Source organism: Haliotis rufescens, unplaced genomic scaffold (genome assembly GCF_023055435.1).
Source record: "Haliotis rufescens isolate VD_foot unplaced genomic scaffold, xgHalRufe1.0.p SCAF_15, whole genome shotgun sequence".
NCBI classification, from domain to species: domain Eukaryota; kingdom Metazoa; phylum Mollusca; class Gastropoda; order Lepetellida; family Haliotidae; genus Haliotis; species Haliotis rufescens.
In genome coordinates this window covers 10560742-10584912 of record NW_025963835.1, presented here as the reverse complement: position 1 = coordinate 10584912, position 24171 = coordinate 10560742, and the positions used below count along the sequence as shown (strand labels likewise).

Here is a 24171-nt window from a genome sequence, read left to right as displayed (position 1 = left end):
GTGAGCTGCCAAGTCCACGTTGTGAAATAATAAACTTTTAGCAGCATTTTAGTTATATCACGACGTGTTAGCTTTCAGCGCGAGCAGATTCTACAACAAAGTATGCCAGTGACATTTACCAGCTAATGGTGGTGACAAACAATGGATCATCATATGGTCGAAAATGACCTTCGAACTCAGAATCAGCAAATGCATGAAAGAGATGAAGACATGAAACTATAATGGATAACATCTTCTGTATCCATAAAAGTGTCACAACTTCATATTCTTCCAACTTGGAAATGCCTATCAAAGAATCTGCATAAAAACATGCAGTGCACTTGATTACTTCTCTAACACTGATCCCAGGTTAACTCAAACAGATGCATGAGTACATGTATTGTATGTCTATAATCACACTTACACAACGAAAATGTTTGATTCTTAACAGTCTTAAAAGTAGTTTATGACTTACTGCGTCATGCTTTTGTATTTGCCCTTATAATTTAGAACATGTGCTTGCTTGGTGAACAAGTTATGGAACATTTTACCTGAACAATAACAATTATGGAAAGACGTACCCGTTCATAACTCGAACATAAGACACTAACTGATGCCAGAAAAAATCTTTATCATCAATAAAGAACCTTTCAATAGCCTAAAGATAGCCTAGGTTGTGTTTGTATTGCCGTTACGCCTACGTTTAATGCACCGCACAAACGATGGGTAAAACCTCCTCCTCAGAATTTACATATTGAATTCAACTTGAAGTGTATTGCTACGATTCCAGGCAAAAGGAGACGATTATCAATTGGACTAACAACTGTTACTTTTGATAAAGAATATCAAGAACATATATATTTGTATGTGTGAATATGTTCATGGATGTATGTTTTGTCACGTACGTGGTTTAATGAACTCAACGCGGTAGATATATGCATAAAAATTGAGCTACAAGGGAAAAACAGATTTGCATAAAAGCTGTTGCACCTGTGAATGGTGTTGAGCCAAGGATGTTTACACATAGAGGACTAAAATAAAGACTAGCATTCGTATAAAATATCCTGTACTTTAGTTCGAGGGCCTCTATAGGTGGTTAACAAGGAAGAGTGCTTTATGTGTTAAAACTCTGTCAGACGAGTACAATTTCACGAAAACACCGCTAGCCCAGAAAAACTCTTTTCCCGAATCCCGGAAGAAGTTAATTATGCTAGTTATCGAAATAATTCAATATCTAGTCAGACCAAATGCATAATTAATAGTAGAAGTTAATATAGATCGTCATCAATAGGCTGTGATGAGACGTAATACACCGATGGCAGTACTGGCATGGAGTTGCCGTAGTTAATCTAAATAATTAATGTTCAAATACTATGTACGTGGTAAGACAGGGGTGTGATATGGGTATATAGATATATCTAAAGGCTCTAAACCAAATCATGAAAGAGATGTGTTTATGATCATGATACATGAAGATTCCTAATTTAGGGAAGCAATGACAGAAACACTGAATGACATACACAAGAGCACAAATATTGTCGATTTCCCTGCAACGACACCTGAGGCGATGTAAGTCAAGGGTAGATACTGATAGTGTGTATCCAGCTTATTTCTGTTTTCAGCGGTGCGGAGAACGAGGGTGAGAGTACTGAGGCCCGCCACCTGGTGAGGAGGGTTCTCCCGGCACCATGGTCTACAGTGACCGTACAAACTGCAGCACAATATCGTAAATCCACTGTAACTGTCTAAGATTTAATTAACGCGTCTGCGCCAAATACTGCATATAATCAGTTGGTGCGATGCTCTTTTCAACATGTGCATCCCCTGTAATGATAGTGGTTGATTCTGTTCGCCGTCAGACATACATCAGAAACCGTCCAGGTGCGCACTTCGCTAACGTTGTGTATCAACATACTCCGTGTTTATTTCTTTGCCCGAATTATGACAATTAAAACCGTGCAGAGATCATAAATGTGTAGCGTATGGCGTGCTGACTGTAAATAAAATTGATAATAATGTAATGATTGGTTATGCTCATCGTATATATTTTGTAATGAAGGAGTGATTATCTCTACTGATTGTAAATCATTTGTAGTGCAAAAGGGATTGTATATGATTGTAAATCTTTTGTAATACCGTAGTGATCTATGGCCATTGTTCTCAGGGCGAATTGCGGACTGAACTGATCATCAGAGATTCCACAGACATTAAATATTGAGGAAGTGAGTTGGGGTTAAGGCCACCCAAACAATATTACTTTCATCTGAAGGCGTGTCATTACAAAAGTCCAAATTGAGAATAGTCGCAAACGTGTACGACTATGGTGAGCCGATGCGCTCGTGTATGTATCCAAGGATCAAAATCAGGGCGAATCTGGGACTCGAACCCACGATCAGCGGATCCTGCACCTATAAATAGAACTGCAACCCTAACCATTAATAATAGGCATTACATATTGTACTAATGTGTAAATCAAACATGGGTTCACAGGACACTTAACCAGTATGCCCACCATTGTTCCACATTAGTTAAGTAGACCGACCGTGACAAGTACTTAACAGAAACCAATCCAACTTATTGAATTGATAAGTTTGTTGAAACTTCCGCATCTACAACGTCTATTTGTATTTGTTTTAACACTGTCCTTATGTTAACAGAGTGGTTCTAGCTGTGTCAGACATTTTGGCATTTAATGTTTCTTTTTTGTGGGATCACTCACTGAAAGGTATTTTTTCAACAGTCTGCGGCACATTACTCGCTTAGCGTACACTAAGTATTGAACTTGCCCCAGCTGAATTGAAAGTACTGTTCAAATAAACATACCCTTTCCATAACAGTATACATTTAATCTGTTTGATAACACTGAAAACCAACCGGTGCTTGCGCATGTGCTTGCGCTTGTGCTTGTATGGTTACATCAGCACAACATATTCTGTAACACTACATACGCTTCATCCGGAAGAAAGAAAAATAAATATGTTCAAAACTCACCTCCACCATAACAAGTTGGTAATAATGTGTCCAATTATCTCACAACCGCTCAAGATGATGAAAAGATGACAACGCAGTTTTATACTTACACTAATAATGTTCAGAAAATAACAAAAACGTTCCCCATGAAGTTAAGTAAAACATATCTTATCAAACAAAAGTCAGCCATGAGATACATTATATTTCAGAACGATAATGAAAACATTTATAACAGAATTATATATCTTGCTTGCGGACAGTAGGCTTAATTTCCTCTTTGAACCAATTTCTAAAGATTGGATGTCCTGATATGTCAAAGAAAGTGGGATTGATGGGCAACACAAACGATAAGTAAACAAGTTTTTATCTGTACCGTTCAACTAGGTATGAAATATAATCAAGGAAACTAGTCAATGACGTGTGAATTTATGCAATGTTTTTACTTGATGGTGATTATGTATTTCCGGTGAGTTTCCGTGCCTTATCCAACGATATGAAAGATCGCTACACGAAGTAATCTGGCTAATGGTGTGGAATTCAAAACGAGCCGAATGATGAGTTCAAGGAGTTTGAAAGATAAAGTTATAACGATGAAATGAAACCAAATGTATGATATAATTAAACAAGGTTCCCCTTTAATCCGATGCCCTGGCAGAGGTGGAGTAAGACCAACAGGTTCAGAGAATGAGTCACACTTTAAAGGATGTTCGCAGCTGCGTATGAATGTTCAGGTGAAACACGCGAGCAACTAGTGGTTATGGCGTTCAGTGATTGAAGAGAGTACTTGTAATCACACTCCGGGCAACCAATTAATAATTTTACACTTAGTTTGTTATTATTTCTTTATAGGTATTATTTCTCTACAACATACAGCACACTTTCAGTGGGCGATGAACATTAATTTGGTTCATTGTTAATAAAATTAAGCTACTGCATGCTGTTAACACGCACAGAATACTGACAAAAACAACCAGTTTCTACATAAACGTAATGTATTGCGCAGGTGCAGACATTGAACAAATGCATAGCACCATAAAACACACTTTTTGTAATCTGATCTTTTAAAATCTCATAAAGACACTCGTTAAACCGGACACTTTGTTTTCATCAGTCAAGTGAGCTTCTATCCTAACATTTTTTTCATGAATAATTGATCATGAACGACAGGTGATCGGAATAGTGAGGTGTGGTCCGTATAAACCAGGTTCTTGGTTATATCCCACAGTTTACACAAAGGTACAAATATAGAACATTGGCACCACACAAGTACATGCATTTAGTGTCTTGGTATTAGTATAGTTCATCTGGAGAATCATCGACGCTCGAGCGGTGTGATGTTTATCAGGGCGAGTGTTCGGCAGCTGCTGTCTACATGATAGCTCCTGGGTTAATTTGCAGGAAGGCCAGCCAGCCGATCTTATCATCGTCTACAGAGGTTCTCACAAGGTTCTGCTGATGTAGGTCTTGGGATTTGGGAGAAAACGATAGATATAGTTCCTACGTCACAGAACGTTCATTGATTTCGTCATTTCGTCATGAATACGTCATGGCGATGCTGGTTATATGCCCGAATAGAATGGAAGTAGACAATTGAATAGTTCTATTTTGTATTACCTGACAGTGCGTCACCAATGCACAAAGGTGGAAAGACGCTCCTTTACAGAAAGTACTATTTTATTTCCCTTGCAATAACAGTGAGTGAGTTTGATTTAACGTCGCGTGTCATCTTGGTGTGGGTATCAGCGATGAAGTTCTTAGACATCGGGTATGGTGCTAACACACGTGGAAATATAATCTGGACAAATAGATCATAGGTCTCTGGTGCGCATAAGGAACCCAACTCAGCCCAGCAAATTGCAACTCCTCTGACGACTGGGCCACCTGTGCCCCACTGCAGTACCAGTTGTACATTCATGAGAAATTTATGCGAAAAAAGGTGATGTTTAACCTCCCTTATACGTCGGCAGAACCAACTTGGAAGAATACTGATTATCCGAACTATTCATGGTATGTACCTCCGGCTGTTTATTCACCGTCCCTGGGTTATCTCATTATGGTACCTGTACTTAAAGACACATTCCTAAGCAGCAATCCATAACTTTGCCGTCAAGATTGATTTAGCACTAGTTTAAAACTGTATCATTATTTTTTAATAAATTACTTCTTCACCTCATATACATGTAGATGACAGTCCAATGCATCTTCTGTTCTAACTGTTCACAATAAATAAAACGTTATCACGGTCATTTATAAGATAATAACATAAAGATGATATATATCTGACAAGCAGAGAGAAAGGAAATCTCTTAACATTTTGTAAGATTCCTGAAATTCTCCTAGCATTTTAGTCAGTATACAGAGATGAACCGTTAAACTGACTGGCTTCCTTGGCAAGCATAGCGTGTTATCAGAACGGTATGCAGTATTGTAACGTCCGAGGAACGTAACATATCAAAACCAGGTTCTCATATCGCCGTCTACCGATAAACTCCCTAATAGTTCCCATGTGTACAGCTACTAACAGTCCCACGAGGAACATCATTACAAGCCTGCTGTCCCGCAACATGATACCTAGGATACAAAACCCTTGTACTGCTTAAACAAATTGATGAATCTGTGTTATTGTGATTCTCCATCAAATTATTACAAATCTTCTTAAAATATAGAATGTTTGTTGTGTAACTATAACAACAAACGCTATATTTTGAGAAGCATCAACTGGACTTCGATGGTCCTGTCTATTTCTGGGTCAACAGCAACTTGACCTTGACCTTCAACAGCACGTAATTAGGTTCCATGGACAATATGTTCCATGTTATACCCATAACACAACATATTCAAAACAAAAACGAATTTTGAACATTATTGCATATTCCTTGTGATTTGACACATGATCGCGTTCATAGAATTTTTTTTATTTCCATTGGTGGTGTGTTTATGGATGTTTGTGTCACACACCTTAATCTGAATCCTTCTCAGGCGTTGTATTTGAAACATACTCTAATAACTTTATTTAATGTTATAAAAATTCCAATAATTATTTTAATCTTAATAATAAAAGTACTTATATGTCTCACATTGCAACGAAACTGTTGACAATTGAAAAACCCGATAACCCTTTTGCACGATTACTGCATAATATTTACTAATGACGAGCGGATATATCCTCATTACCAAATGTATACAGAGAAATATACGAGTTTGAATAGGTCCACATTATATTCAATCTCAAATTATTCCATTATCACTAAGAATGCCAACTATGACAGTAATAGTTCCAAGAGTCACAAATATCAAATGGCGTTTTTTTAAGTGGAAACCGCAGCATGTTTGATATGTTCGTTTTTCGCAACGGTTTTGAATAATCATGACGGGAATCGAACCGTTATGTTCAACGTGAGGCCACCCTACCCTGACACCCGACCACCGAGGTATGAGTGGTAGGCTATGTCATTAGTGCCATTCCTGGAATAGTTGTGTTGTTCTCACGGCGGAGACATGTGCAGTGTTTGTCTTGCACGTCAATAAGTATTAGGCAGACGCAAATACCGTCCAGATTTCGTTTCGGCAAAATACCTCCTTGATATGCGACCTCGTTACCCCTACCCCTGTGGATATTCTTTCGCATCATCCTGAGCCGCAGAGGAGAGGGGTGAGTATTTTGGTAACTAAATACTATAGCATTCAAGCTATACATGACATAGGTGATTATTATCTACTATATTTCATGGCCATACACTCCAACAGTAAGAATGGTATTCCCCGCATCAACGGAGGACACACCGTAATGAGGTCTGGCGCAGTAATATATACGATCGTGTCACATGGTTCGTACAGTTTGATGGTGGGAAGGTTCAAAGTTCTTGACTCGTTTCACAAGTGATCCAACCGTTACGACAGTCGAACACTCTTGTTGTAGTATCCTTGGCTTATGGTGGTCCTTGTGCTTGCTGGAACGTGAACCAGGAATAGGAACTGAACGCGACTTGCGGGTTTGTCTGAAGGATTATAGAATAAAGGAGACGTTCATTACCTTCAGCATATCGTTTCGATATGCCAACGAGTGAGTGTTTTGAGTCATACTCTATATCACAGCCATGATGCGGTGCCGGTTGATGTTCTGAGATTGGACCAGTTAAATCTTTATCGATACGCTAATGAACGTAATATCAGCCAGGGTCTCAGCTGCGACCTGCTCATCCCGATGGTCTGCCTTGCCATGGAATGTCCTTGGCAGTCATTCTAGCAATATAACACCAATTCCTGTCCCTACTTCTCGGGGTCCAGATGTTTGCTTTGCTCCTAGATAGAATATGGAGAAGAGAATCAGAGATTGTACGAAACTCAATATGAAACAGTATTATGTAATGCGTATATCATTATCCACAGGCACGTTGGGCAGTATAGTGGCTGAGGCATTCGCTTGTCGCTTCGAAGACCCGGGTTCTATTCCCCAAGCGCATACAATAGAAGCCCATTTTCCCCGTCCCCTGTCTTGATGTTGCTGAATACGTGGCTTATGGTCATGTTCAGTATAAGTCATTGCCGGTCATACATGCATACACGGTCTTTTCGTAGAAAAAAAGCTGTAACATGTCTGAAGGGCCGTAGAGCAATATTCATTCATTAATGGCATTGATTCTTATATTAGATAATGTATTTTATGTATATGTGGATGAATTTATTACCTTTCAAATATATTTGTCAATTTTCATGGTTGCAATTGTGGTTTCAGAACGTGATATTTCAAAAATGCTTTTGACGCCAGTCAATTACATAAACAATACTGGACATTTTAAGAGTAATTTGGTATCAAATTGAGAAGCCTGGAAAGACAAGAATATATGTTTAAGGTTTTCTCTGTCTAGGCATAAGGCTGAATACTTTCCCAAGTCACGGTGTGCCATCCGTTCCTACCGCATCATCATCGTAACAGGCTGCCTCTCCCACGCAAAGGAAATGTTTATCGTATTTGCTGTATCATCTATCGGTTCCCGCCTTCAGCAGCTACAACTACACCAACACCACTACAACGTCGAGCACAACGCCGCCTTGTCGCCCATCAGCAAAGGACAACAAGCTGAACATAATTTTCTGCATCGGTGGCAAACCTGCCTTGGTAGGTCATAGGCCTCAACCCTTGATCTCATTAGAAACTGGACACTTTACCCACAGACCTATAAACAGGATCTTAGTATCTCGTTACTTCAATATGCTCTGACTATTCTTAGCCTACCAGACAGCAACACAGAAGAGGCCATCCCACCTTCCATGCTAGTATTACTGCCATTAGGTGAAAGTTTTGTTCCAAACAGCTTACCGCGTGTTCAACGAAAAAGAAAAGGCTATTCATTGTAATGCGTTTTGTGCATTTTCGAGTGCACGTCCTTCCTATGGAAATGCCTTAATAGTTTACTTTCTTGACTTCTCTTATGGAGTGGGGGTTAATCGGGGATATGTGTTTACCTTAGTTGGGTCTCCTCTGAAGATTTGATGTGCTGTTTACAGATGCAACGGTCGTTTGGGCTACCGTCGACTGTGTTTATATGACAAAGTGTTAATCGTTTCCTTTACCACTGTTTGAGTAGTGATATTATACTTATTGTGCCCTCCAGTTGCCAGGATCGGCGAGGAAACAAGGGAATTGTGAATTGTGAATTGGTGCAGCGAATAGTTCTCCTACTGTGAATTGTCAAAGTTTATATTGAATATAACGAAACGTACATATTCACTAAAGTGAATATTCACCAAAATCATGAACCCGTGTGTGAACGTGTAAACATACATGGTCGATATAATTATCACACCCTGTAACTTGTTCATGATGGTAGACCTCAGAATGTTTCATGAACTTCTTTATCGAGATATAACATAAAATGTACATTCAATTGAAAGATAACTGTGACGGTACACACGTATTATGTCAGCTACTTCATCTCGATGCTGATTGGTTGATGCATGACTGGATTGCAGTTGTTATGGATTTGACGGGTTGCAATAGACACTTTGAAATTGTTATTATGTAACCATGTTTCAGTTTAGACATCCACGCGGAAGCAAGGAAATGTAAACCTATAGAAGACCCGACTCCGACAAAGAAGGAATGATATACACAAATGCATTGTGAACTGGTTCGATATGACACGTTTCCAAACACAAACATAAATGAAACACGTCCATGTGACTTACGAAGTTAGGTTTATCACCGTCAGGACAATTAAATTATACCTTTTAATTAGCAAGAATAACGGTGGATTAAAACATAAGAAATAAACAGCCCATGATTTAACGTACTACGTTTAGATTATAACATGGCATGGTACGTGGCCCGTGAGGTGTACATGTCGCTTTTTTAAGTTGTCTTTTCCTATATCAACTTCATATTGTTCAGTGCAGTATCAAATGTGTGCAAACATTCTAATCTTATTGTAATAACGCCAAAGAATAAAACAGAGATCGCTGTTATCTTTGGAACAATGTGACCTATACTTGACCCTTCTCCTTTGTTTCACTTTAAAACACGATGACAATATACGAGTATTTAAGTGAAACATATATGCATTTCCATTGTCGACTTCAAAAGCAGAAAATAACGTTGTGTTGTACCAGGACGCATTAGTGACAAAAGATATGTCCGATACAATTCCCCATTTTGACTTGTAACATAATGTGTTTTTTCGGGCGGACAGTTGATTAGGCTTTACATGTGTTTGTGATGACTGCCCCCGCTGGGGCATGTGATAGTGATTCATAAACACATGATGATGATATGTAGCTGCTTTTTGCAGAGATGTTCTATGATTATGGAAAGGATTTTATAGCTTCTATAAATTTTAGCAAAATCTGGTAAAATATAGGTCAACATGCATCTTCACATGTACGATTTTTGAATATCATTATACTGATAATTGAAACTTATCCAACACCTTCAATCTTGTAATGTTACAACTGTTGAAACAACAATGTATGTATGTATGTATGTATGTATGTATGTATGTATGTATGTATGTATGTCGAACTTAAAACCTCTGCATTGTCCCCTTTACAATGTTCATCTTCTACAGTTGGGTCTAGAGTAATGTAATACCCCATCGTTCATGTTTATGTAAATGCACTTCCCCCAAGCACACTTATTGCCACCTACAAATGGAATGTGGTCAGGAGATCGTGCCCCTGCTGCGAAACAAGAAGTCTTACTAATGAAACGCGATTTGACCACTAATCGTTATGCACGGGAAGCGATTGTGACGGATAGCCAGTCTGCAACACCGTGAACATGTGGTTAAGGTTGAGGAGAAAGACGAACCCGTTTCTCCAGACCTTACAGTATGTCTGTCACGCGCTCCCATGCTCTCACCTACGTTCACAAACTCCTTCCTCCCACACTCGCTGTTTCTTCTCGTGTAGAAAATGTAAGCCTCAATACCACGCCTTTCCAATGGCCTGCACTACATTGCTGCTTGAACAAGAATGTTGCATGATTTCACTTCATCGACGTCTGTATCTAGCTTTAACAAACGCCATTTCAACCTGCTTCCACTGCAACCGCTTCGAACCCTGGAAGGTGATACAGTGAAACACCGTTGTGTCGAAGTTGATGGGACCCACGTAAATACTTCGAGTTATCCGAAGTTCGACACAACCGAAAATGATGAATAAAGAAGAAATACGCAGGGACGATGCTTTTACTTCGATACAACCGTAAGTTCGACACAACGGTGTTTGACTGGTATATCGTTATTGCCTTTTTTAATTCATCAGTCATACCGATTCTATTTGTGTCATTCCATTACGTTCTATACCACATCCCGTTGTGCATACGCAAGTTATATTACCAGTTATCAATCTATTCAAAACTTATTTGCAAAATTATATGCAGGTATATGAGGGTAACTACGACACAAGAAAACATATTAATTTCCCCTTCACGTTCTTTCTGCTATTCAAAACACTCAGCTTAATAATTTATTCACAGAAAGATGCCCCGGTAGTTATATTTCATGGAAGAGATCCTCTACATGTGCATCCCACATTGGGCATTATCATCCAGAACATGGTGTCTTGTGACGTCATAGGGGTTTATTTGATACTCAGTAAAACGGCTACTGCAACATTCTCCATATGTTTACACCATTGTTATGGTGTGACTGCGTGGATATGGAATGGTGCGTAACACGTTTAATGTGTACGAGTTATCTTGTGTGTGCAATAGTACTGTCTGGTAATAGTATCATTGATAGTTTGGTGAGCACAGGTATTAGATACTCGTTATTTGCAACGTAGTTTCAGACTGATCTATATTGTATATGAGAGAAAATACCCTGTTACAATAATATTTCCAATATTGTTGCAAAAGTTGAAGCATAATATTAAGTTTTCTTTGTGCCATCTATCTGTATTGCTAGATTACAGGGTTAATAAATTGTAGTTGTAAGGAGACAAATTTACAGGTTGGTTTGATGACCATAGGGATGCATTCGAATGAAGTGTTACAAAGCCTATTGGGAAACTGATATTTGGTTTAAATGTTAAACGGTGAAAGGGTTTGATAATGTTTGACAAATTAGTTTTTTGTCACAGTAAAGGAATCATGTTTAACTTTATAATGGGGTCCCTGTTCAGCAAACTGTATTTGTTTCTCTAAAATCATGCTACCTAGGTACTTCTAAATGAAGAAGTAAAGCGTCTGCAAAACATCTGCATTATATAAAAGTTTATACCGTCGTTAATGTTCGGGAAAAAAGTTTTTCAAATTGTGCATTGATTCTATGTGATTATAATCTGTTGTTATGACATAGCGCATATGATGAACAAATAATGAACTCACCAATTGTTGTCATCACTGTGATTGCGTAGAGTAAGGAACTAGCAAATGACCATTGCATTTCTGGGATGTCTGCGTCGCTCTTGTCCTTTCCGTCCCACCCATGATCTTTTGTTTCTTTAAACACTGTCTTTTGAAAATCCTTTAATTGTTGATCCACAAGTGCAGTAAAATTTTCATGTCCAATCTCAGACAAGCTAAGTTCTGTTGCATGCTGCAACATTTTGTCAACCATCTTAATCCTTGTCTCTCTGATTTTTGTTTTAACCTTATTCTCGAAAGGTCCTTCAATTGCCTTAAATATAAAGCCCCCCATGATAGTATAGGCAACAACAAGAGAACACAATCCGATATGTGAGAAGAGGAAAGCAGTAGCTTTCTTACAACATTGTAGACACTTTCTTCTTTTTTCCCTCATTGTACTTTCTCTTCTACTACTTAGCCTCTTTGTTCTGCTTCTTGCAAGGGGAGGCAGAGGTTCCTCTCCTTGAATGGGCTCATCAGATGCTACAGGTTCGAACCTGATTTGTTTCCTGGGAAGATCAAGTGAAACATCAGGCTCAATAATTTCATCATCAAGTATGTCAGTCTCTTTAATGTCCGCAAGTTTGCTGAGATTTATCTCATTCTCAATAAGAAACATATCCTTAACAGGATCCTGATCAGAAATATTTTTCTTCTCTTCAAGTACTTTCTTGTTCCTTCTACTGGCGATTCGCTGTTTCAGGAAAACTAGTGTGGTAAAGGATAACTTCTTTGGTTTGGGCTTTGAATCATTTTCAGGTGTATTCTTCTCATTCTCTGTAAATTCAGGAGAGGTTTCGTGTTCGGGAGAATTTTTATTAGAATCTTGCTTTTCACTTTCATTGTTGTCCCCTTCCCTTTCATTATCAACTGTCTTGTTATTTCCTGGTTCTTCGGCCTTGCCCAGTTTCTTTTCTTCCTCTTTGTTAGCATCGTGTACAAGTGATGCTACGTCTTTCAATTTTTTCTTCTCCTTTTCTTTCTCCTTTCTCTCTTTCTTGTTATTCTTTTTACTTTTTCCAAAGAGTTTAGATTTCTCAGACAGGTCGATTTCGGATGTTTGTGTACACTTGTCATACATCAGTCGAACAGGGGACATTTCTTCTCCCTTAACAACTTCTGCCTCTGACTCCTGGGTCGTTTTGGCCTCAATAACCTCTTCATGGACTTCCCTCTTCCTTCTAAATGATCTCCCGGTTTTTCGGCGCCTTTTTTGAGATTCTCTGCCCCTGTTTTCGAGGGCTTTGTTCATTTCAGTATTGTCAGTATTATTCTCAATGTCATCAGCTCTCTCGGGCGATTTTGTAGCCTCTCGCTTTGTATTCTGTAGTTCTTCTTCCTCCTTTTTGTTTTCTTTTTGAGAATCGCTAAGCTGAGTATGATCTTTTTTCTCTGGCTGTTTACACGTGTCACCGTCAATGCCTTCGTCGGTTGTTGTTTTGTCTTGATCGGGTACTGGCACAGACTCTTGTCTTTTAGGAGAAAATGTTCTTTTGTACTTCTTCTGAACACTGGTCCCCATTACAGGAACTCCATTTCTATCCCCATTCGCGTACCCGTACTCATGCCTGGCTGTCTCCTGTGATGGTTCGCTAACAGCTGAATGACTGCGATGACACTTCTGGGTCAATTTTGCAGTTTTGTCAAGAACAGTCTTACCCTCCCCATCACTTAGTGATCTATCAATCTGATGAGGCACGCCTAATGTAATTTTAATATTTTTGGTTTTATTTTCGTTGTCATTAGGCATTTCTACAACAGGACTGAGCTCAATTGATGTCTCTTCAGGCTTCCGATTTGGAGATAATGATTTCCGAGATTCGTGTCCTGTTTCTTTAGCCATGCTGACAATTTTAGGTCTCGGCGAAGGACTTCTTGCTTTACCCAGAAGTCGCCCAGGAGATAAATCCCGCCCCCCACTCATCGACATTGAGGAATGGGGGTTTGGTGAACGACTGAGTTCAAGGAAGAGTGACAACGACTTTTTCCTTCGTTTCTTCTGGACATCCATGATAGCGTTTTGCCATCGGGAGATGGCCTTAGAAGGGGGCACACTAGACACTGCAACAGTGGGAGTCTTTTTCGTATTTCTATTGTATATACCTTCCATAAGCGTGACAAGTCTCTCACTTTCACTAACACTAAATTCAGTGCCGTTCTTCGCGTCATTTTGATTACTAGAGATATCTCCGGCATCTTTGGCTTGTATATTGGATGTTGCCTTCTTAACATTATCTTGTTGGACCTCCATATGAGGCTTCACGTCAACAGTGTTTTCTTGTCCTGTCGACTTGTCCCTTTCTAACAAATTAGCTATATCATGTACCATCACCTCAATTTGTGTCTGTGGTGATTCTCTCTCTGCTTGTCCATTCTTTTCACTTATATTCTGATCATCATCCTGTGATCTGGCCGATATTTGAGGCGCATTATCACTGATAATATTATCATCACTGTCAGCTTCTATGCTCACACGTCCAGATTTCAAACCTTTTTGTTTTTTGCCAAACCTGTTTTTCTTTTCTCTCGGCAAGGTAACACTTCCCCTAACCAAGGCACTAGCACCGTCAACAACATCTTTACTTTCATCAGGCTTGTGTTCATTAGTTTTATCTCCATGTGAATCTACAGAAGTAATGTCAGGCAGAGATGCTGTTCTTGTTCTTTCCTCAGCCACCACCTCAGTTTCAACCTGTTTGTTCAGATTGGACAACACATAACCAGATGCCACTAACCTCCGTCTCCTCTCCTTCTCAGCATCTCGCACTGTCATCCTCCGCAATCTGTCCCTAGGTTGTTTGGTAATGTCATACACTTCATATGTACTGCCCCTATTGTCATAGTTTCTGGACCCTCGTTTAATGTCCTCGGCACTCTCATGTCTCTTTGTCCCGGTATTCTGGTCAACATTTGACAGCTCCGTCTCTGACTTACTCCTCCGTCCACGACTCTCAGATCTGCTTTTTCTTTTAAACCACCCTGACAATCGCTTCCTTGACCCGCTTAAAGAACGTGTCTTCTGTTCACGCGAGTTTATGGAATGCTGGCGAGCTAAAGTACCCGCCGAAGTTTCTTTCATGTCGTCTGCCTCTACGGGTTCAGCAGCCCCGTCAGAGGTAACTTTGGAATGTGAGCGTTTTTTCCTACTTCGATTTTTACTCTTTTTCCGAGAGAGTCTTTTCCCTTTCTTTTCAGCAGAATCTTCTGTGCCTCTAACCATCTCTCCATCCACTTGTTCACTCTCACCTGTTACGTTTGAATCCATTATGCCATAAATTCCACAGTCTCACCTATTGGAAAGTATTCATGCACAGATTATACAAGAATTTTTCTCTCTCTTTCTCACCTTTCTATTGGGTACAAACTCTCCTTTAATGCTCGGCGTATCCATGATATGAATCGTAATTAGGTTTACACAAGCCTCTCTGTGGGAAGAAGGTGGCAATTTTAAGGCATTCCATCCTACCCCAGCGCATTCGTCTGTACACTGACAACTTTTCCTAATCTCACGGCAGCGTAGTCAGCCGCTGCCAATACACTAAACCAATCAACCACCAAAAATAGCACGTACCTGATTGATCATCATCATAATAACATAGATTTCACACGTGCAAATCGCAAATCCTTCCACAATGTTCGTCACTAAATAATATCCATCAATGAAAAAAAGTACAATGAATATTCCTACAGCAAAATATCCTTCAGAGTGGAAGACACGGCAGCAATGCGCGCCCGCCGCCTACCCACATGCATCTAGCTGGGAGTGTAACGTACACCTCCGACTTGACTAAGCAGCCTCTGTGGAAAGTGTACGGATATGAAGCTCCAGAGATTGGGAGGTACTCGCTATCCAAGTGTTGGGCTACAGTGCTGGAATGAAAGGCCAGGCTCGGCACTACGCAAGTCCCTCTACGCACACACGTGAAGAGTATTCCTTGCTCTGCTGATAACATCACCTCTCCACAGTTTAGAAATTACCAAGCACATTTATTTCTTTATTTGCGTTTTTACAAAGTTGATTTGATGTTGTTGAGTGATTTGGAATGGGTTAACATTAAACGCAGAGAAATGGCATTAGTTGAAATGTAAATTGAGTATGAAACTAGATGCCTCCGGTCTGTTAAACAACACTTTCATGTTGTACACGTTCCGTTACCAACCTATTCTTCAAATATCATCTGTTACAATATGCAAAAAGTAATCATCTATCGTGTGTGTTTAACATTTCCCTTTAAGAACATTCTAACCATTTCTTTATATAATTATTTCCGGGAGTTTAACGATGCCAGCAGACACATGTAGAAAACGTTCTTTTCATACCTGTTGTTGAGAAGGGATGGGCATGAAGTGGTATATACAAATTAGCATACCATAGTTACTTTGCTGATGTTCATATATATCTTTGATTATAATCATATTCCCCTTTCTTAAAATCACAATTAACACAAATGTGGATGAATTTAGTGAAATGACTTTTGTTATTGTATTTGCTGCTTGAAATGACACATAAGTTATACCTCCGTCCTCAACGTTTTATTTACTGTGAAAGACACATAATATATCTGATCACTATAGAGGACCAAATTCATCGTCCCAAATGTCCAACTTAATGTAACTTAAGTCTTAGGTAAAAAAAATAAAAAAATGAGCTCTCCTTCTCTCATGAATTGAGACAAATTAATCATGTGATTAGAGTTTCTTAATCCCGATAAACCTTTTACACATTAAACATCCACCACCAGTAATATTAAGTGTTGTTTAAATATAATATGTATGCATTCAGTATCAATTTCTAAATAGAAAGTGTTCAGGGAGCCAGCTACATGTACCTATCCATGCTGGAAGAGCTATCAAGAACAATACACGTTACATCATCAACGCAACCTTTGCATCACCCGTTTCAGATGATAATGATTCTTGCAAATATGAACACATCATTTAACGTGATACGTTCCGAGCAATATCCTCTCTCCCACCTACATCAGTTGTTTCCCAGTTGTTGCAGTTGTCCATGTTCAAAAGACTCTCTACTTCATATAATGTGATTATTCTTCCACACTGGTAGAAGTCTATTATCTAACCAAAATCGTTCCACAGTATGAGAATAACGATTTCACACTTGCAAATTATATTATCCTTATATTTTTAAAATTGTCAAACACTCAGTGTTTTTAGCTTATTATTGGAATTAGTTTTAACGAATACACTCAGAAACTGGTTCAGCCATGCCACAGCGCAGCAGGCTGTGCAACACTTTACCTGTCAATGCCTTCAAAGAGGCAGCACTAGACGCACGCGAGATCATATGCTCACCACAACTACTTATCACAAACCGAAGCAAGCACAGCAGAAAACAATAAGTCTGTGCAAACTGCAATTACCGTTGCGACGGCACGGGGAGAGCACTAATTGGTTCGACGTCCCAATAACAGCTGTAGAAAACGATGGCATTTGACACCCGGGTTTTCATTATACAGGTATTTTTTAGAGTGCTGTGGTTGGTGTACCTAGTCTATGAAATTGATACTGGTTCGGAGAGTTTGACTGCAGAAATGGAACCGTGCTGAGAAGGCCATATGACAAGAATCGACTAGGTACATCGGCCTTCACTTAGACAAGTGTTGTATACCCTTGCACGCACGTTTCACAATATGGTTTGGTGTAGGCAATAAAATATAAATCTCATGACATAAGTAACAAGCTGTGTTATTAGTAAACATGTCAAATGCGTTCTATTTACGAGAGCTGCTACATTCAACGTAACGATTGTTTAGATCTGCTAATCGCTGGTGTATGCGCATTGCAGTGTTGAACCCAGTCAAATTTGGAAATTCTAGTTTATGTGTCTGGAGTAAACATAAAGACGCTTCATTTCCTTAATGAGAAATGTTGCATTTATGATATACACGAGACGTTAAAAACATTCTGACGGTTCCACTTTTGTGGGAATACACTCGAATCCAGTCGTTGTCTGCGCATATAGATCATAGCATTCGATAGCATACCTGATTAATGTCGCGTTTAAAATACACGGAAAGTTACCTTACGTAATCAGTTATTTGTATCAAATAGAATATACCTTTGCTGCACCGATATCGTTTCGCGATGATGCACTGGAGAACGTTTGCGTTGATATGGTTAGAAGAGTATGCAGGTTTAACTCTGACAGTTAAAAGTTTTTCTTCAACAGTTACTTCGCGACTTGGTATAACGACCACAGTAATGAAAGCCCAAGCGAGATGCGGGGGCCTTAGTGATCGACCACCAACCCCGGAATAATATATGATTTTTCCCGTATACCATTCTGATTATTTCGAAAAACTAAATTGTCCCCGATTATACTTGAAAAAAATAATTCAAGCAGTTTAAAATAAAAGAAATTGCCTGTCACATTAAAACAACAACATTGCTGCACGGTATCTTTCTTTTAAAAAAATCAGGTTCATAGTTTTATGCATACAAATATCTAGTTTTGTTGCTGTAGCTGAAAAAATATCTAATCTAGATACAAAATCCCCCAACCCCCTCCCCCAGAATATCAAAAGTCAGCCCCTTAGTCTCTCAAGACACTTATCTAGATCTCTAAGACAATTATTTAGATCTCTATGACAATCTACATGTTGATCTCAGGGACACAATCTAGATCTCTAATACGTGTATACTTCGATACATAGCCCAAACATTGCTGAAAGTCTTCATACTGCAATAAATCTTCCTTACATTTTGTTATATGTCTAAAACACCTTTTTCAGATCTCTACTGTGCATCTGTTTAGATCTCCACTTCGTTATACCAGCATTTCTTTACACGTTGCTTGATCTCTAGAAGTTTTTAATTTAACTCTTTTTATTTTCGTTGATGTCCACTCAACTTTGCAGGATCTAGATCTCTACAAATCCGTAAGAAACCCCACAGAAATCCAATGAAGAACGCATATCTTTATATCAGAGACAAGATGATACACAATTTATAACGTGCTGTACATCTGTATCAGTAGTTATCCATGATTCTCACAATTTTGACAATGTTGAGGCAGAGCAATATCTGCATTTTACCAAACAATATTCCAGTGACAAAACATAACCAACTCATGAGAGGGCTGGATATAATAACACTTAATCTATAAACAAAAATGTCTTAATATTTGGGCATGTTCCTTTAAGCTTGTGTCTTCAAATAACTTACTTAATTCCGATGTCTACTGTCCTACATACAACATACATTCAGTGTTGTTAACCGAAGATTTGCCATAAGGTACCGATATTTCTTCTGGCAGACTGACGTCGTCGAGTCATCTCAGAAGCTTAATGAGAACTGATCCAGTGATAGAGAGGGGTGCTGGTGTTATCAGTCGCTATAGAAAAGCCATGCCATGTATTCCTATAAACCTCTCTTCATCCCCACTCTACTTGTTGAGTGAGTCATCAAACACACTACCTGTCTCTAAGCTTCAAGTGTGCACTGGGCAAGTGGCTGTTCCCTCGTGGGGCAATAACTAGCTACTTCTACCAATTCAGCCACTTACACCCGTGATGTGCTAAGGGTACTAGTGCAGGAAGGCCATTATAATCAATCATCTTATGAAAGGCTCAACAACATTTCAACTTATTTTGAACATAAATCTTATTTCTCATCCTTGCACATAGAGTATGTGGCCTGAACTACGATGCATATAAGTGCAAGTAGCATTTCATAGTGTCACTGTTTACTTCTGCTGTTACTTCAGAAATCAAAGCTGCACATAATTGCATTAGGAAGCGGGCGGGAAGACTAGCGTTGGTTGGTCATGCCAAAAGCCCGGGTTGATCCCCACCCTCATCCTTTGAACTTCCTGACGTAAAGAGAAACATACTGACGCCTCTCTTGCTAGTATATCAACGAAAAGCTAGCGTTTCATTTACCGCGATTAACAGACATCTCTCATTAAAATCTGAAAATAATAGACAACACAAATGAGAATTAAGTGAACCTTGTTGATTCAGTAAAAACCGATACCCTAAACGGCCCAGTTAGAACAGACTCCCTGAAATAGCACCTTGAAAAACAGAACAGCTAGCTTCAGAGGGGAACACATCACCATTCTGGTTCAGTGAAATATCAACAGTGCTAATGATACGGCTAGAAGCAGATTGTTACAAATGAAAACAATGCCTTTCTTCACTATAATAAGAATGGTAGCAGGGGTTCCAAAGAGTTGTTGAACCCAAATTTACCAGACCATTAAATGAGATACAAAACCGGTCTCTTAATAGACATAAATATAATAAAATATTGAAGAAATCGCATTGTTATAAGGAAGTAGAAATTGTAAGGCGCACTTACTGTCGCTGTTGGAAATGGAAAAAGTGTTTATTATTGGAAAAAAAATAAAGAAACCGAAATGTTCCGGCGATGGCGTTATACCTCATCAAGCCAACTCGTCTGCAATCACTCAGTTATCCCTGCTATGCATATGAATGTAGTAATGATTACAAGCATAGACAGACAATCTGTCAAATAGGTAAAAGAAGTAATAAGACCATAACTCCAAGTAAATATACGTAAGATGTACTTTCGAGCAGATCAGAATTATGTTTGTCGTACGTCACTAGTTAACCAAGTGTTTATGTCAAACATTTGCTTTACATAGTCTGAAGAAATCTTAATTTTTATGCCTTACAACCAAGAGAAACCTATTGCCGATGACAAATATACTGTTTACATGCGATACATAGGCTTCAGTTGGAGGTTTTTAACACATATACAACAGATGCTGGTGATGCTATACGCAGCATGTTTAATTGCATAAACACACAAATACACACATACGTGCACACAGTTTCGAGTAGAATACCACACAGTGCGTTTCCTCTTTTGTCACTTCAGAACCATCGTTTTGTATTCTTCGGCAAAATCTTCGTCATTCAGAAGATCTCTCGAAATATAAACCTCCCCAACCTCTGTGCATGTTTGGATGTAGAAATCGAAACCAACACATACTCGTCGTTAATAATATGTCCAGTGAACGATGTTGTGTAAACTTGAGGACAAAGTACATTTCCAGTATTTTTGGTAACATCTATCGGCCCCGATAGCGTAGGGTGTTGCTCATTCTTTCACTCACTGGGTTTCATTGTCCAGACTTATTTACAGACTGCTGTTTTGCAGCTGGGCTGTGCTGACGTTACTTAAAATTAGTCACTCATTCAACTATTTGTGATGGCACACATTATCAGCTCTGATATTTTATGTAAAGAGAGTAAATATTTTTTTAAATACCAATAAACAGATGTTCCTATTTCGCTGACCAAACTTGCAAACTAAATTGGATAGATATTAGCGTCGTTGTTATCGACAGAAACAGTGACTGTAATGGCGTTGTTATTCAGGTCACATACAGCACATAAACTCCAGCCCATCTACTTGAGTGGTCGTCAGTCTTATAGCATACTTCACATTGACTATGTTACTATCACCCTCCAAAGAACATCGCTCTACATAGCAAGTAAATCAGTACAACATTACAGTAATCAGTTTAAGGGCTAATTATTCATATCTTCAAAGAAAACTTGGAGTAATTAGTGTTACCAAGAAAATGACTGGATTGTAACTGTGCACAACTTGTGTGGCACTCTTGGCGATCAGGGCTCCATCCCCTTAAGCTATATTAGCAGTAAGCCTATCCTTAGTCGTAGATTTGATTGCTTTGTGAACGTGGCCCTTGTTCCAAAACAGAGGTTGTGGTGCCCGTACGTTCTATATCCTGCCTTTGACCTAGGGCATATGTTCATGCGTGCAGTATCTCCATGTGAAATACCACCAATATTATGCACCGGATACCATGGCGGTTTGTGCTCTGTACCGGATTTGATTGAAAGGTCTGTGATTCATAGTTCAGTGTACATGTTCGACAACCCGAAAACTGTAAATAAAAATACTCATATGTCACACCTGAACATTAAACACGAGACATTTACAACAATTTGGACTCACTTTCATGTGGTGTTCGTAATCGTGCATATGAATCATTAATTTTGAAATGATTGTTATCATTTTCACATTTTCATGATTCACACAAGTCATTGGTGAATGCATTATCAAGGTAGATACTTATTTACATAGAGAACGAGACCAACAACAATGTTACGATCAGAGTAAGACCTGTGATACCAACCCTAGGCATACATATATCATAGTTTATATGTATGACAGAACACAATGTCCTAGAAAACAGTCTGTATGTATTTACATGTTTGTAAGTTTTATCTCTACCTCTATTCTACGTCTCTAATAATAAACAAGAAGTACTTACATTTCCTTCAGTTTTATCATTAAGCATTATTTATATGACCCCATTTAGTAAAGCATCAAAGGATATGACGCATCATCTATATTTACTAGCGAACCAGTGATAACATTTTGCAGTAAAACCATATATCTACAGTAAGATGCTACATAAGCACATTCAACCCGTTTTATCAATACAACAAGCACATCTTTGAATCTGGAAAGACCAGCAACTGGTAGTATGACGTCATAAGGACGTCATACACGGAACCACATGCTCATTTCCAACGAGTCATGATTTGACATAGACACACACCAGATGGTGGGAATAACACTAGTCAGAGGAATGGTTCGCGCGATGGGTATAGACTACTTGTGAACTAGATAAAAGAAGTAATTTATGGGATGTAAATAATGCTTAATGATAAAATTGAAGGATATGTCAGTGGGCAATAACATTTACTGCAGTGCTTATGTACAATAGCGTGCGAATGGATTTTTTTCGTAACGAGGCTCTAGTAAAAGGTCTGCTAACCACTTTGAGTGGGAGAAAATGAACAAGAGAGAGAGAAATATCTCTTGACGACCATCCAAAATATTTTGGAGATAGTCTAACTCTAGCCTCTAGCGTGGTTTATCTCCTTTCAACTCCGACGACAAGAACACTTTGAGAACGCGTACCAACCGATGGCGAATACGCCAGCTATCTCAGAACGTGTCGACAAGGTGTCACGGGAAGTGACAAACATAAAATAATATTACTTAAGTTCAAGATTAAATATTTAATTTATTGACTAGTTCAAATAGTAGTGACAAAATTCATAGTTTTTAAAAAGAATGAACCTCCGTAAATAGATATTTAATTTCATCGCATGACTGACGCTTCTTGGAGAGCAACATTGTTGATGTAATTGAAATGGATTTTGTGTGAAAGGACATGCTAATTTTAAGGTGTCATGTGGAATGAGATACCTGCATGGTTTTAATCTTGTTTTGACCAATCAGAATCAAGCATTCTTTGGTGTCTTTTTTAAATTCTATATGCATCGATGCGTAGGCTATTGACAGGTCTTTGTTTGCAAACGCCATTTTTATGTAGAAAAGTCATGCTAATTTTGAGCTTGTGGGTCGAATTGGTTAACTGATTTTAGTCATATTTTGTTCAAACACAATCAACTATTCTCCAGTTACATGATAGATTTAATATGACACAAACTTGCCTGTGTGTGGAACCTTTATATTATTGGCTTTTAAATACATTTAAAAGCCAATAACACTATCATTCAATTCATGTAAGAAAATTATAAGAAACTATTTCACAATTGAAATAAATACCTTTTCAGTATGATCCACCTGTTTGATCGTGGATTGACCTGATATGAGTGAGTGATTGAAATGTTGTAAGGTAACACAACATATCATTCAACCCTCGTATATGTCTTCATCACAGGATGTTAAGTCTTGATAATTATACAAATGTGGAAGTCGTTATCACAGTACAGTAACTTCGACGATAATGACCGATACTAAAGTACATGTTTTTCTTATCCCAAATATCAGCACAAAGGCGAAACACTAATTGCATGACATAAATGTTTGCGCCGTGAACATGAACAAGCGTGTACATGTAAACCCTAGAAGTTTATTCCTTTTGAAATTAATCATGTTTCTGCTATGAACAAGACAGAAGACCTTCTGCTGATAGTATAAACATGAATTAAAACAATAAGTCATATCTTTGAGAACATTGTGTGTCAACAGCGACACTCTGTTATACATGAAGGCGATTCCATAACCGCTTGTGCCATAGGTCGTTGGGATTATGCAAACCAGTACACTTATCAGCTATAGTTGGAGGAACATCTTTGTTATCATCTCAACAGAAGTTGTAACGAAATTTATTTGAGACGGTTTCTAAAAGGTTCGAAATCCTTCTAGTCAAATCTCAAAAGAAATCAGATACAAGGGAAAGAACCTGGTTCTGTAAGATATTTTCAGTCGGGAAAATCTGGGAAGGTTTATATGTCTTGAGATATATTTTACACATCAGTAACCAAAAAGAAATTTTTGCTTGTGCTTGCGAGATTAAAAAAAAATGCGCAGGTACA

The 24171-nt window shown here is 38.6% G+C and overlaps 1 protein-coding gene across 1 annotated transcript in view; it reads right to left on the bottom strand.

Moving 5' to 3' along the window:
- The window catches only part of LOC124110411, a 75474-nt gene extending 59817 nt beyond the window's left edge, over positions 1-15657 (bottom strand). The window contains exon 1 of the mRNA XM_046469763.2: positions 11777-15657. Within this exon, the coding sequence (XP_046325719.2) occupies positions 11777-15062 (3286 nt within the window). The 5' untranslated portion in view covers positions 15063-15657. The remainder of the gene's footprint in view (positions 1-11776) is intronic.
- Positions 15658-24171: the final 8514 nt, after the last annotated feature.